At 33.6% G+C, this 16,893-nt stretch overlaps 1 protein-coding gene across 2 annotated transcripts in view; it reads right to left on the bottom strand.

Annotated features, from left to right (window-relative positions):
• The window catches only part of Edil3 (EGF-like repeats and discoidin I-like domains 3), a 408,082-nt gene that overhangs the window by 132,078 nt on the left and 259,111 nt on the right, over positions 1–16,893 (bottom strand). For both annotated transcript variants that reach the window (XM_013015845.1, XM_013015846.1), the window contains one exon: positions 10,819–11,000. In XM_013015845.1, the coding sequence (XP_012871299.1) occupies positions 10,819–11,000 (182 nt within the window). The remainder of the gene's footprint in view (positions 1–10,818; positions 11,001–16,893) is intronic.

The raw sequence follows: 16,893 nt of genomic DNA, 5'->3' as shown, positions 1-16,893 counted from the left end.
CTTTTTTCTTTCTGTACCCTCTGTCTGGAATATGTTAAATTCACCTTTTATAATTAAAATAGAAATCAATTTCCATGTTTTTATTATATTCTGAGTCTGTAGAAAAATAGATATTTCTTCTTTAATGACTCACAGATATGCTTAAAGATTTAACAACTAAATATATAAAGGAAATGAATACATATAGGAGGAAGGTTAGGACCAAGATGAGAGGAATGAATGGGGTGAAGAATCCATTGAATATAGTAAAAAATTAAGAAAAATATGGTGGGTTAAAAGGCAGGAAGAATGTTGAAAGCAGTGACACTGATCAAGATGCATTGCATTTAGAAACTGCTGAGTTAAATGGCATCTCCTTGCATAACTATGTAAAGATAAAAAGTGTGTGTGTGTGTGTGTGTGTGTGTGTGTGTGGAGAGAGAGGGAGAGCCTGGTTTCATTATGAGTTTGTAGGTATTTTGACAAGCTTTACTTTGTGTCCCTTGTTTATTTATTTATTTAGTTAGTTAGCTGTGGGGCCTGAACTCTGGGCCTGGCCACTGTCCCTCAGCTCTTCAGCTCAAGGCTAGCACTCTATCACTTGAGCCACAGCACCATTTCCAGCTTTTTCTGTTTATGTGGTGCTGAGGAATTGAGCCCAGGGCCTCATGCATGCAAGGCAAGCGCTCTACCTCTGAGCTACCTTCCCATCCCTGACCAGCTTTTTACTATTTAATTATGACTTAATTATTGAAAATCTCATATTATTGGCAAAACTGTTTTGAACACAATTAAACATGGCAAGTTCTATTTTATAGAGAATATGGTTTTACTTAAAAAAATGACCCCAATCTAGACAGGCTGATCAGAAAGTATCTACTTTGTAGTTGAAATAGTCAGGTTTATCTGGTCTGAATGCCATCCATTCCTTTAAAATGTTTCACCCTGATGTCTCATTTAAAGAACAAATGACTGTTCTTCAGTATCTTATTCTATTTCAAGAAGTCGCTTCTAATAATGAGGGAGGTACATCCAAGACGAAGTAAGTCTCCTGCCTTCCATCAGAACAGCAATGTTTACTATTATTTTCAGATTGGCAGTATCAAAATTCATAGCATGTGTCTGTTCCTTGGGGAATCCTTTTGCTCAACTGTGACCCACTCATGCAGGGATTCTAAAGATGAGGAACATATTTAGGTAGCTCTTCATCTAACTTTTATATACAATTAGAAGTTCATTGTCCTTCCAGTGATTAACTACTCATTCATGAACACGTATAAATGTAATAAAAAGGATCTTTTACCAAATAAAACTTTAATAACATTCTATATTCCTTCATTCCCACTATGTACCAGTGTACAGTCTCCTCAGTTGCACACCAAAAATAAAGTAAAAATGAACTATCAAGAGTCAAATGATAGTGTAGAATCAATGAATAGTTTTGAGCTGGTCTCAAACACCAGCTACCTGACTCTATATATTTCATACTAGTAGTTGAATAAACAAAACAACAACTTAGTTTTCTATGCCTAGATTTCTACATCTGGATGAAAGACATAAGGATACTGATTAGGTAGTTACTGTATATGAAGCAGCAAAAACAGTGCCTAGTGCCAGAATGTTGGCTCTTAAACCACAAAGCCAATATATCATATTATGGAAAATGAAACTTGTTTCTAACCTAAATATAGTGAATGTCTTCTTCAATTAAATCTAACTATATGTAGCTTGTTTAAAAAATCACTAATCTATCCCATACAGAAATGGTTTCAAGTTAGTAGCTGCCTCAAGAAAATGAAGCTTTCAGAATCAGGCCAAGTGGCTTGGTATTGGCTCTTATTTTAAACACAAGGAGGTTTTCAGTGAGCCACTGGAGCAGAACAAATTTGTTCACTGTCTACTGTGGAAATAAAGGATCCTTCAGGTCTATCCAAACAGAATCCCAGTAGTTCCCAGAAAATAAACATAAAGACACAATCAAACCTTTAGTTCAGATACAGTTTTCTACTTCTCTGCATTTCTCACATCTTGGTACTTGAGTACATGCTTCCAGTAAATTTTCTATATTCCTGTAGTTCTATTAAACTAATTATTATATTAATGACAGTAGCTGACTGTCCCAAGCTCAACCTCTCCCACAGGCAGATCTCAAATGCCTTTGGTTAAAGCTGGATAGAGATGCCCGGGAAAGTACTGAAGAGGGTTTCTCAGGGAGCTATGTAAAAGTGTTGCAATAAGAAACTGTACAAATACAAAACCAGGGTGCTAAATCTTTTTAATAGAGTCCAGGATCATTATAAATTGGGCACATGAAGATTAAACAATGCTTGATAGGAAATATACTCATTACCTAACTGTAACCCCTTTGTACTGTATATTTACAGTAAAAACATATTAAGAAAGAAAAGAAACAGGCATAAATTTGCCATAAATATAATTATGACAATTTGTTAAATTTAAAAGGCATTGCTTTTCTTTTCAATTAACTTTTCAAAACTTCTCTATTCATGCCATCAATAGCACAATAGATAATAAGTAAAATTTTCTGCTCCACAACCTTACTGAAAACCTCTATTTATTCTATCAATATCAGAAACGGAAAGAATTTTAAACAGGGATACAGGTGGACCCATTGCAACAATGAGATGTACAAGTCGGTATGTCGAAAACGAACTTTACAACTTTGGTGGGGGGGGTGGTTGGGGGAGGGGGGGTGGGGGGGTGATAAATCACGGGTAAAAAATGTACAGTAGTACAGGTGGACCCATTGCAACAATGAGATGCCAGACATTATGTGGAAAAACAAATTTTACAACTTTGGGGGGGAGAGGAGAGGGGGAGATGGGAAGGGATGGGAAGGGGAAACAAAGGAGGAGGCTACAATGCTTAATAAGAAATGTACTCATTATCTTGCCCATGTAATTGTAACCCCTCTGTACAGTATTTTCACAATAAAAAAAAGAAAAGAAACGGAAAGGAAGCAACAAACAGAAGAACCCCTTTCATAACAGTCTTGAAATGATGGAAACGAAGAGAAGCATTAGAACATTTAAAATGTCAGCCTTTGTAAATATAAAAGTCAATGTAGAAGAGGTTTTCTCCTGGAAAAAAATGTAAAACAAGCATAATGAGAAGACTTTCATATAAAGAATGTTTTAGAGAATTATCTATAAAGAATTTAATAGGCAATAAAAATTGGTTTAAACAATTCTATGTAACTATATTTTGTTTTATGAGCAACAGAAATAAGATATAATTTGCAAGTCTGAGATTTTGTAAGAGTAAAATTATACATTTCTTAAGTTAGAGAATGCTACTAGCGTTTAAAAAATGTACAAGTAACTTAATTTTAAACTTCATTAAGTTATAGGCTCTTGCCATTTAGAAAGTTTTATAAGTACACTAATCTTAGAGGGAAAAGACATAATTATATTGGTAATAGTATGCCCAAGGTTTCTAAAGTTTTGTGATGACACATTTACAAAAATATGTAACCATCTGCCGGGTACTGGTGGCTCACGCCTGTAATCCTAGCTACTCAGGAGGCTGAGATCTGAGGATCATAGCTCCAAACCAGCCCTGGGAGGAATGGCTGTGAGACTCTTATCTCTAATACACCACTAGAAAACCGGAAGTGACGCTGTGCCTGAGGCGCTATAGAGCGTTCTTTGCCTTCAGCTGAAGAGCGCAGGAACAGCGCCCAAACCCAGAGATCAAGCCCTACTTTCAGAAATGCAACACAAATGGGGTACGAGATGGTAAGATAGTGGTATTTGGTACACAGGATTAAGCCAGCAGACTCCCTGGCAAGCAATTTACAAATGTCACATGCACCTATTTATTACTGCTTGTACGAGAGTTTTGCAGTGATGAGGAATGGATGAGATTGAAATTGGAATCAATAGACAGTAAGATTCCTTTGCTCTACAGATGGGTTAGATTTTTCCTATGTGCTGACGATTGAACCATGTACAACCCAAATGGGTTAAGTATGAAATGGCTGGATGTGAATGAAGTTACTTGCGCATTCTCAATGTGCTGTAATTCGCATAACAAACTATCTGCTCTTTCTTTATTTTTTAATTTTATTGTATTGTAAAGATGCTGTACAGAGGGCTTACAGTTACATGAAAGGCAATGAGTACATTTCTTATCTAACACTGTTACCCCTTCCTTTGATGTCCCAGTATCCCTTCTCTCCTCCATTCCCACACTCCTCCAACCCCACCCCATCCACCTGCCCGAAGTTGTAAAGTTCATTTGCAATATACTGTCCTGGGTATCGCTGTTGCAATGGGTAGTCCTATGCCCTTGTTTCAGGGTTTTGTTATTCCCCTTCCCCTCCCCAGATTAGACAAAGTATACACAAGATGCAGGGTACAAAATCAAGTACAGTGGCAACAGGGGATATATACCATAAGGGGAAGAACATAGGAAGGAAACAATAAAAAAAAAATCGCACAGTACATTTAAAACAATAACAACAAAGACCTCTTGGGTCCATATCTTGGGGTTCATTTCACTTAGCATAATCTTATATGATCATAAGTACATAGCATTTGAGCTTTTCAGCTCATCTGATAAGATTATCCTATATGTATACTAATTATTGCAAATAATGGAAACCATGGGGCCTAAATTTCTTTGGGACTGACTTACTTCACTTACTTGTTTTTATCTTTTAAGTTTAGTATCCCTTCTTCCTTTTTATTAATATTTTTGTTGTAATTATGCAGGTGTTTTACAAAAGACTTAGATTTCCATAAGTCAGGTAATGAGTACAATTTTTCTTGATCAATGTCACCTATTCCTTCGCTCTCCCCTAGGTTCCCTTTCCCGTCCCTGCCTACAAGTTGCATAATTAATTTTCCATATAGTGTCTACTGAATACTATGATTTCATTTGTTCACCTTTCCTCCTCTGTTTCTGTACCTTTCATTGCTCCCTTAAAACCAAACTAAATAGCAACATCAACAATAACAACACTAACAACAAAATATGTTTCCATTTTCTGGAATTCATTTGGACAAATAGTATTATAGACGTTCAGACGATTTACACCTTTGGGTTCCTCGCCTAAGAGTTTCCCCTTTAGTCAGGGTGTTTGTGTGTGAGTGGTTAGAGTCCTACATAAGGTATCATATCCAGTTATATTTTAGAACTAGCTTCCATATATGAGAGAAAATATATGCCATTTGTCTCTCTGAACTTGGTTTATGTCCCTTAAAATGATTTGTTTGAGGTTCATCCATTTCCCTGCAAATGACATAATAGTATTCTTCTAATGGGTGAATGAAATTCCATTGTGTACATATACCACATGTTTCTGATTCATTCGGGTATTGTGCATGATCTGGAATGTTTCTATATTTTGGCTATTGTTAATAGTACAGCAATGGATGTGGATGTGCAAGTGTTTTTCCCATATCTTGACTTGTAATGTTCTGGGTAGATGCTTAAATGTGGTATGGCTAGTTTATAAGGCAAATCTATACCTAGATTTCTGTGGAATCTCCAAATTGCCATCCAAAGTGGTTTTACTAGTTTATATTCCCATCAATGGTGCAATAGGGTTCCATTAACATTTGTTGTTTGAAATCTCAATGTTAACCCCTCTAACTGGGGTGAGATAGAATCTCAATGTTGTTTTGATTTTTGTCATTCTATTAGTAAATTCTTTGCAACTACTTGTTATAAATTTTATGCAAAGTGTCATTGAAATAGATTTAAGTCAGATATACTCCCTATTATTAAGTGATTATAGTATAGGAAGGAAAAGCCCTAGAACGTGTATAAATCTATGATAGGCATATGCAACATATATATCTGGCAGAGTGGGGAATAAAGTTGATTGCTTCAAACTCTGGAGAGAAGAGACAAGAAATACATTATAGAGAATAGAATAATGAGGCAGTATCTAATGAATATTAATAAAATCAGTACTTGAGCCATACAGTATATGTGCACAACACAGCAGTGGAGTAAGCCCATGAATGTGCTGAATGCCAAGAAACCCAGAACAGCGAGGATGCTGGATGTCAACAGGCAGACAGAATGGGGTACAATAGACAACCTAAAAGAAACTCGGCTTCAAGATTTAAAAATAGGTCTGTGAGTAAATATCACAGCATCCTGCTCATGGAAACAGAAATGAGATTCAAACACATTCCTGGAAGTTAATGAGTAATCAATATAAACTAGTACAGTATAAATATAGTAAGTGCTGAGATAATTGAAGATAAAATACATTAACTTTCAACACAGAAACATCAGAGTATTTTTACTTAATGCAAATACCCAAATACCCTCTAAGTGATAAAACAAGCACTTATGTTTTCATATCTTAGTTCTTCTAGACAACTTTAAATTAGTAATTTTCTTTTCAAGATCTAATGAAGAAATAATAAATTAACATCTTATTATACTTAGTCTTAGAAAAGTGCTTGTTATGGACAAGGGAAATCCAGCTTATTTTCAGAAAATAAAAACATTCAAAACAGTTTTTACTTGGAAGAGAAGTTAGCAAAAATGGCTGCATTCAACATTCTTCAGAATCTAAATCTGGAAATTAAACTGAAAGAAAAAGAACACATCATAAACTCTGGCTTTTGAAAGTGACATATGCTGGTGGGCATAGTGGCTCACAACAGGCCAGCTATTGGTAGGTTGAGATCACAGGTCCAGATCATTACTAAAGTCTGTGAGATCTAATTTCAAATGATAAATGGTACATACCTATCATCTCATCTATGCAGAATGCAAAATAGGAGGATCATAGTCCAGTATAGCCTTAGGAAAGTGGGATCCCAATTTTTTAAATTTCAGAACATATTTCATGCATTAGAGTAACTTTCTAGCAATCACTAAGTCCAGAGTCCAAACCCCAGAATTGCCAAAAAATGTGATTTGCATAACTCAAGGATTCTTGAGTGTCTAAGGATACCACAAATATTTTCACACACATTTTCTACAGTGTTAAATGATTAATGATTAGTCTATAGTTTTCAGCTTTAGCAATCACCTTTATAAGTTAAAACTAATATTTTAGACTAATTAAAGAATTTGTACTATGGAAAATTGTAATACATGTTCACATTTTGCTCATTGAGAACTGAGAGGTATTCTATATTAACTATAATTTTGTTGAAAATGTAGAAGTCAGATGACTTTTCTATAGGATATTTTAAATTTGTCATCTGTCATTTAGGAAAGCAATCGTTTGGCAACAAATGCATAGTACTGCTTGTGAATTTGCTGCAGAAGTTGGATGCACTTCTGATGGTGCCATAGTGTGGGTCTGCTGCCCTCTAGTTTCTAGACTTTCCATTAAATGGCATGCTTCCTACTGGCTTTCCTTAATATAGGTTCTCACTGGTTTCTCTCTTTCTAGCCTATGCAGTCATATCTAGTTGTGGTTACATCAACAAAGTGCCCCAAGAAGCAAGCCAAAGTGTCTCTTCTCTATAGGCAGTACAAATCCAAGACTTCCAAATCTGACATTTTAGGAGTGCAGTCTAAGGATGACCTGCAAGAGGTCTAAGGAGCAAATCAGCAATTTCCATTTTAGTAAATGATCCATGATTTCTGAGTACATTAAAATATAGGAAATCTCAATCTGTTCTACTCACAATGTTGGCGATATATAGGAGAACATATTAATGTCACATCCACTTACTCTGCAAGAGTAATGCATTAAAAACATTGAAATCTATATTTTCCTCAATGGTAAAATTCTATTACTAACACGCATAATAGTAACTTAACTTTCATGTAGAAATGTGCTTTAGTATTCTACAATACCACATTCATCAAATGTAACAACATTCAGTAATGTAGCTATGTAATTAATAGCATACTGCGAATTTTTCCACTTTTTAAAATGATAAAATATTTTTAGACTTAACAAGAGCCCTACTAAAATAGGTTGATTGGTTATAAGATAATAGACAATATAAAAGAAGTCTAAATATATTATATTGTTATGTTCTCTGCTTACTTCTTAATTTCCTATATTCAGAGTATCTCAAAGACATGAATTTTTCCCTATAGGAAAGAATCAGAGTAAATATTTATTCAATAAATACTGAACGGTTAGAAATCCAATGTATATGCAACTAAAATTACCTTAGAAGTAAAAAATGTAAAAATGTATTGCACATTGTCATGAAAGAAAATAAATATATATGAGAAAAGGGACTACATATTTTAAAAACAAATAGTTATTCTAACACTGTCTACTTAATAAAGCATCTGAATGTTTTACATAATCTTCTTGTACTTTTAAATGAGATAAATCAAGATATATTTCCATTGCTGTGTAAAGTTGACACTTATAAGTCAAAGATAAAAAGTTGTATTCTAAAATGCTAGTAAATGAATGTATAATAGTAGGACTATTTAGTCACTGAAAAAGAATAAGTGAAGAAACGAAGGTCATAAAACCTTGCCAAAAGAAAAAAATCAGTATTTTTTATTTCATGTACTATATTAATGCTTTAAGTCCAGGAACAATTATGAACATTGTGGTAGTATTAATAATTGCATTCTGAGCATGTAAATTTAAAATGGCAATTTCATTTTTCATTTATCAGGACAGGGAAGAAAATTAAACTGAATAATAATTAGAGCATGTTTGCTAGGCACCCTAAAGATTAGGGAAATTTCAATGCTTATTACAAGTGGGTTTAAGCAGAGTACTCAAACATTTCCTTTGAAGGACTGAATATAAATAAAAGAATTAAGTGACAAGAAGAATTAATAATGAGTGCTCCAACACAGGATTTGCTACTTGATTAGACTTCTCATTCTCTATAATGTAGTTTTTCTTTAAATAATTGACAATTGTTTTCTTTTGAGGGAAAAATAGCTAAAGAAATGAGTTGTTATTGAAGTATACAATAGTAAAATATATATCTTGCACTCCTTCACAAAGTATTTATTGAGGATGTGATAAATTTTTAGTTTTTCACCCATTATATGCATATATAATGCTTACATTTACTGTTTTTTCTCTAAGAGCTCATTATCACCTTCACAGTCAAGGGAAAATCCTTTATTATGATGATGATGATCATTGTTCTTAAAATAAGAGAAGATATAATTCTGCTAAAGTTGATAAAGTCATGTTTAATCTACATGTCTGAGAAATAACCAATGTGATGTTCTGTAAAGCCATTTTTTCTACAATCCATGGGAAAAAGAGGGCTTAAAATTCATCCACTGAAGGGCAGAATGATACACTGCATAAACTATGCAACAAAGTAGCACACAAATAAAGTAAAAAATCTGGACATATTATGTCAGGATCTTTTAAAGCTTTTATCATATATCCAATTCCACAAATACATTTCAAAGCAGTCAAGTAGAGGTACTAAAAACACTTTTCGGTGTTTAGTAGTAAATAGCATACAAGCATGTTTCTGTATCTATTTTCAACCTTAATTGGGTATGTGATGAAAATTGTATAAATGCGGCAATTTCATTCTCTATAATTCTCTTTACACACATGGCTACAGACTGAAAGTCAAAGGTAATTTAATAAGTAATTTCTGCACATGAATGCAAACACAAATTCATAAAACCAAACAAATCCTTTAGGTAACATGTACAGGTTTGGATCAAAGGAATTCACATAAGATATATCATGGTTTATAAGAGAGCTCAGCAAAGGAAGTAGTTGAATGGATGGGATTCTAGCCCAGCTTCTAAAGTATGGAAATCTTCCCAGTTCCTTACAAATCAATTTTCCTTTTGATGAGATGGCTATAAAACAACTTTTATATATTGCACTTAATAGCATCACACTATGTACTTCCTGTTTCTCTAAAACTTTTGTAAACAAAAAGAACACATCAGTCATATAAAAGAATCAGAGTTCTACAGTAGTTCTCCATTTCATTTGAAATGAGGTCAAAATCTGTTAATATGATCTTATATCACAACAAACTCACCACTACATATGAACAGATCATGTAGCCACCTTACTTGTCAGGACTTTCTACAAGGTGTTCCCAGTTCTCATGTAGCACCTTTGATCAAACTATTCCCTAGACATCTGGGATCTAGTGAAAGTTATCTTCCAAGGCCTACTTCAAATGTTATTTTTCCTGTATTTTCTTAAAAGAATCCCTTCATACTCTGACTCTCTGTATATTGCAATTTTACTACCTTAGCGTGCATCAAGAACTTGTTAGATTTGATTGTGCCATTTCAACAGAGGTATAATCTTTCATAGACATCAATTTTGATCATCTATCATCTAGTCTTCTGTATCATTTTACCTGACTGTTCATAAAGCACTTAAACAGATAGAATATCAGATGTTGGCATCCCTACTATTTGTGTCTGCAAAAGCACTTAACATTTCACTGAGCTATTGTCTTCTCTTGTTTTAAAACATAGGTAGCAGATAAGTATAGATGATAGTATAAACTTAGATATCCTCAGTTATGGAAAGAGGGTCCTGGAGACAGTCAGATATACCATATTCTACTGTTTATTCTATATTGTTTATTCTGTATTGGATATGTAAAAGTACTGTTTAGACGCACACAGAGAATAAATAATTTCTTGTAATTGCCACAAGTATTATAAGTTAAATACTATATATGTATATATTATATATACATACACATATGTATTTATATAATCCATATTGCAAGACTTTTAATCATTTTAGCATGTACATGTTTTAGTATTTTTCAAGCTTGTAGCTGGCTTGTCTCTGAACCACATCATCTTTTTCTCTGACCATGTGGAAGAATTTTGGTGAATTCTCTTTTACTTGCTTTCTTGAGTCAGTTCGCTTTGGCAACAACTTTTTACCCGTGCTATTGTTACCTGAATCCATGGCCATCTGTCATTTTCAGCTGCTGTCCAGGCATTAATCAGCCCCTTCTTATTAAGTCGTGCATAGTATGGATACCATTTCTGAAGCCCAAAAAGAGCTCGGTGGGTAGACGAAGCTGTGATTTGCTGGTTTGATATGATTCCACCTTCAATTCCCAATGGGCCTGAACATTCTGAGAACAAATCAGAACAAAATGCAAATCTATTAGAAATCGTACGCATGCAAACATTATTAATTTCAAAAGGAAATACTTTTAAAATAATGATCATTTAGCCTGTCTACAGTTAGATAGTGAATATTAAATTCAGGTAGTCATTCTTCCTAATCAGGATATGCACTTTTTACTTTACTATCTTTATTTGGCTGTGGATCATATGAACAAAAGCATAAGAAAGACAAACATTTTAAAATGCCTGTCCCAGATTGTACACTCTCAGAGATTGTCAGGCTTCAGAATTTGGAAACTCTCAACAAATACCTGGTCATTCACTTTTTCTTTTATAAAATATATTTTTATTATGTTTAAGTCCTTCTACGAAGGAGGTGTCATTCAACAAAGCAGTTTATGAATACAATGCATCTTGATCAATGTCATCTCTCTGATTAGTCTTCCTCATTCCTCCAAATCCTTCCTCTTTCCTCCATTTTCATAATTGTATAAGATATCAATTGTTTTATGACTGCATTCTCTCCATCCTTCCTTTCTTTATTCATCTAATTCCTGCATTTAACCTTACTTCCCTTTCAAGTATTCGCTTCCTGATGTTGATTTTGCTGGACTATGAGTTAGCCTTTCCAAGGAATTCAACTTGTGAGTTTTTCCACTGTGTATACTTTGCATGCCATCTCAAGAAGTTTAATTACATATGTATAACTTAATTCTAAATTCCACATATGAAGGAAAATCTACATCCTTTGTGTCTCTGGGCCTGACTTATTTTACTTAACACTTTTTCATATGCTTCCATTTTTTTTAATAAATTATAAAATACCATTCCTTCTAATGGATGAGTAAAATTCGATTATATATAATATATATGTACCACATATCATGTATCATTTATATGATATATATATATATATATACATCACATTTTTTTCATCCATTCATCAATTGAGGGACATTTAGGCTGATTCCATACTTTGGCTATGGTGGTTAGTGCGGTAATGAACATGGCTGTGCCCATGACCTTACTGAATCATAGTTTGTAATTTTTGGATAAATGCCCAAGAGTAAAATAGGTGGATCATATATTTATTCTATATTTTTATTTTGGAGCAACCTCCATACTGCTTTCCAGAGTGGTTGAATAAGTTTACATTCTCACCAACAGTGTACTAGAACTCAGCAAATAACCGGTTATTTATTATTTCTTGAGTAGCACATACTTAAATTTTTAATCAAAATAATTTTTGTGCTAACAGCATTTTTGCTAAGAAAAACTTTTGCTACTATAAAGTTTTCTTTCCTAAACTTATATAACGAACAAGCATTAGGCCGTGAGTTCAATCCCATGTTGCAAAAAAGGTCAGTGTGTATAATTTTTATGTTAGCCTTAAAAATTATAGAAATACCGCATGCTATTTACAAATTATATAAAATAAGAGCACAATTTAGTTTTATGAGTTCGTAACTCTGTGACAGAATAAGTCAATCAAGATATTAAAATACATTTGTAATATTTACAATTCAAAATTCAATCTCTATTTATAATGATCTTGCAGTTAACAATCTTAACATTTCCCCCTACAAATCCAAGCCTTGAAAACTTAAAATTTCCTAATAAAATCATAAAAAATACTCTGATTTAAAATTAACAGGTTAAAATACCCATAGATTTCACTTATTAAATCCAGCCTTGAATATTCTAAATCAGTAGGATCATATTACTAAGTTTTATTAAATTGCTAAATTTATTTCAGTATTAGGATTTTAACCCAAGGCTTTGTGCTGTTTAGGCCATTGTAACCACTTAACCAATGCTTCCATTATTTTTCTCTTTGTTTTTGAGATAGGTCTTATTTTTAGCCTTGGCCAAAAAGGACTATAATTCTGTTTATGCTTCCCATTTTCCTAGAATGACAAGCATGTGACAACTTACCAAGTTATTGGTTGACATGGAGTGTCAAAAATTTCTTTTTTGGGGCTGTCCTGCAGCAATAATCTTCCCTTATCTCTATCTCTTTAGTATCTAGGATTATGGGAATGAGCTATCACTGCATGGCTACCACCTGATTTTTAAATTTTTATAAACATTGCATGCATCATGCATCATGTTCAAGTATTTTAGTATAGATAGGGAAAATAGGTACAGTATTCCTGTTATGAATTTAATTATAATAATAAAGTATGAAAAGAGCATATTACTATCATAAAATAACTTAAATTACCACCACAAGCATTTTAGATTTATATTTCCCCCAAATTCTAACATTAATGAGTAATAAAATGTTTGTGCTTAGATTGGGATTGATTGTAAATATGACATGTTGAAGTTTACCTCTTGATTATAGTACTTTTTAGAAGTAAAAATGGTATTTCTTATTGTTAATACATATTTTCATTGCTTTTAATATGATTTTTCACATTTAATACTCAAACAGTAAAGAGAACTGCTGTGACATATGAAAATAAGTGTACTTTTCAATAAACCATGATATGTAAGTAATCCTAAGTACAATACTAACATTTTTCTAATGACTTCAAAACATAAATATTTTGCCAGAGGATGACAGTATGTGGATGAGTAATCATCCCCATTTAATTATATTAGTAAAGATGTTATTAATAAAGCAAAATTGCCTCTTGGCAATTGAAAATTAATATCAGTCACCAATATGTATCATCTAAGTAATATGATATTTTAAACATGCAGTTGGAGCTGCTTCACACTTTATAAACACATACTATATCATTTTGAATCATATTAAGAAGTCATTCATTTAAAAAATTATAGTATTAGAAGCCACAGATAATAGTATAATTTTCACACTCCAAAAAACTTAGCACTGAAAAACTCAAACAATGATTCTTTAGATTTTTGTTTTGTTTCCAATAATAAATCTAAAATTCTTTACAGACTTTCTAAAAGCCTCAGGAAATTTACGGATGATACTTGGTTGGATTTTAAAATTTGTGAGAGCCAGGTTTTCAAGAATATTGCCTTTGGTTGAGAGCCTGTGGCTCACATCTGTAAATTGAGCTACTCAGGTGGCTGAGATCTGAATATTGTCTTATGAAGCCCCCTTGGGCAGGAAAGCTTGTGAAACTCTTATCTCCAATTAACCACCAAAAAAACTGGAAGTGGTAGAGCATTAGCTTTGAATAAAAAGAAACTTCAGGGAAAATGTGCAGGCCTTGAGTTCAAGCTCCAGCCATTAAAAAAGTCTTCAGAATCTTTTCCATCTTTTGTGAAATGTTTCCATACAAAGTTGTAGTAGAGATCAATGTGTCTTTTGTATGCTATTAAATAGACTGGAAGGGCAACAAAACCAGACTTGATGCATCAAACTCTATGATAGCCTAGTGCAAATTCAGTGTTATTCAGCAGTATATATAAAAAGACTTTAAGTTAAGTTGGGAATTCTCACAGTACTTGAAAACAAGTTAAATGTAAGAATAGATTTCAATCCACAAGATGCAGTTAAGAAACCTTTGCTAGTCTTCTTAACCTACCAACATCTTGTGTAGTTAATGCATTATCATACATATTGGCTGGGAAATGTTGCATTATCATATAAATCTAACACCAATGTGTGATTTTTAAAATATATTTGAATAGTTGGCCTACCATAATTCTCCCAACCATTGTCATGACTTAATTACTCTGGCACATTCATTCATGAAGGCAATTAAGAAACACATTGACGTCTCATTGTTGCAATGGGTCCACCTGTATCCCTATTTAAACGATCTGTTTTTTCCCTTCCCCTCCACTAATTATAACAACATCAAATACAGTGAAAGCAAGGGTTATACCATGGGGGAGGGACATACATAGCAACAAAGAAATAATCTTATAAATGTGTTAGAAACAATCGCATGAAAGAAAAAAAACAGTTGAATACAAATTTGGTGGGGGAGAGGGCTGAATGGGGGGGCAGTGGGAGGATGGGATGGGAAGGGGAAACAAAGGAGGAGGCAACAATGTTGATAAGAAATGCACTCATTATCTTGCCCATGTAATTGTAACCCCTCTGTACAGTATTTTCACAATAAAAAAGAAACACATTGACATGTTATATTTACATAGGGTTTCATACTTTAGAAATTATTTTCATATGAAGTGTCTCATTTTCGCCATATCAAATTTGTAGGAATTGTTTCTTCTAGTCTTCAACTCCATCCTTCAAGCAATCTTCTGCAAAATTGACATACTCCAGCACATATCCCCAGTTTAAAAAAAAAGCTAACTACAGAATATTCAAGTACACACAGTAGTTCATGAATGAATCCTGGGTTCACAGAGTAACACATGTTAATGGTCAATTATTCTTATCTAATTTTTAAAGATTGAGTTTATAATAAACTGAATTCTCTAGTCATGAGGGTACTAAGGGCAAAAAGCACTTTTCCTTTGTGTTTAAAATTAAAAAGCATGGCTCTTTAAGGTACCCTTGAAAGTTTGTCTTTAGAGGACTCCAAATGAAGGGAACTGGTTCTTTATGTCCTTTGGGAGTAATACTGGGCCTCTTATCTTTATATGTGCACCCTGCACAGAGGTAGATAACAATGTGCTATATGTTGCTATTGAGGTTCTTTTTGATAAATAGTAACTAATGAGCAAAACAAGCCTTGTATTTATTTCACACAGGCAAACTTTTATAACAGCAGGTTTCCTTCACTAATCATGTAAAACACAGTCAAATGGATGTAATCTTACTAAAAGATTCAGAATCCAAATTCTTTCTGCATCCTCAAACTTTTATTATATCCAACATTTATAACAGTGTTGAAAAGAATTATGATTAAGAAAGAGAAGGATTATATACCTAAGATTAAGAGACATTTTACAATTAACAAAGTGATATTTCCAAAAAGTAATATTGAGCTGCACACTGCCAGTATTATGGATAACTGAGTACAGAGACATGGAAAAATGATTGATGATATAATGGTAGAGAAGAAGGATGAGGTTTAAAAATGTTCATCCACATGAGTTTTCTCACATAATCTTCAATGGATATCTTAAAGAAAAAGTGATTTCCTTTGTTTTACAAATGAGAGAAACCATAGTGGAGAAAATTAAAAGTAAGTATACAAGAAGGATCTGTGATGGGCCTAGGTTGTGGGTAGGGTCATCCCAAATAGCACAAGCAATCTTTATCAGAAAGAAGAGTGCTGGAGAAATATCAATACCAAACTTCAAACTCTACTACAAAGCCATAGTAATCAAAACAGCTTGGTACTGGCATAAGAACAGACCTGAGACCAATGGAAGCAACTGAAGACCTAGAAATGAACCCACAGACCTATAGCCATCTAATCTTCAAAAAAAGAGCTTAAAAAACAAGAATGGAAGAAAGATAGCTTCTTCAGTAAATGGTGCTCACAAAATTGGTAAAACACCTGTAGAAATCTAAAACTAGGTCCTATATATCTGCCTGCCCCAGAATCAACTCCAAATGAATCAAAGACCATGAAGTCAAAGCAGACACACTAAAAACATTACAAGAAGGAATAGGAGAAACTCTAGGGCTCCTTGGCACAGGTCAAAATTTTCTAATAGAGATCCAGAAACATAACAAATCAAAGAAAGGTTGGACAAATGTGATTGCATGAATTTGCAGAGCTTCTGCATGGCAAAGGACTAGCAAGCAAGATCAATAGAAAGCCCACGGATTGGGAGAAGATCTTTACTAGCCATACAACGGACAAGGATTTCATATCTAAAATATACCTGGAACTCAAAAAATTAAATCCCCAACAAAAAATCCTCAAAGAAACAACTGCCCAATAAATAAGTGGCTAAAGACTTAAAGAGAAACTTCTCTGAAGAGGAAAGAAGGATGGCCAATAGACACATGAAGAAATGCTCAACCTCCCTAGCCATAAAAGAAATGCA

This window comes from Dipodomys ordii, unplaced genomic scaffold, assembly GCF_000151885.1.
Source record: "Dipodomys ordii isolate 6190 unplaced genomic scaffold, Dord_2.0 Scaffold28, whole genome shotgun sequence".
NCBI lineage: Eukaryota > Metazoa > Chordata > Mammalia > Rodentia > Heteromyidae > Dipodomys > Dipodomys ordii.
Note: the sequence above shows the minus strand (reverse complement) of the source record. Positions and strands in the feature narration are given on the sequence as shown.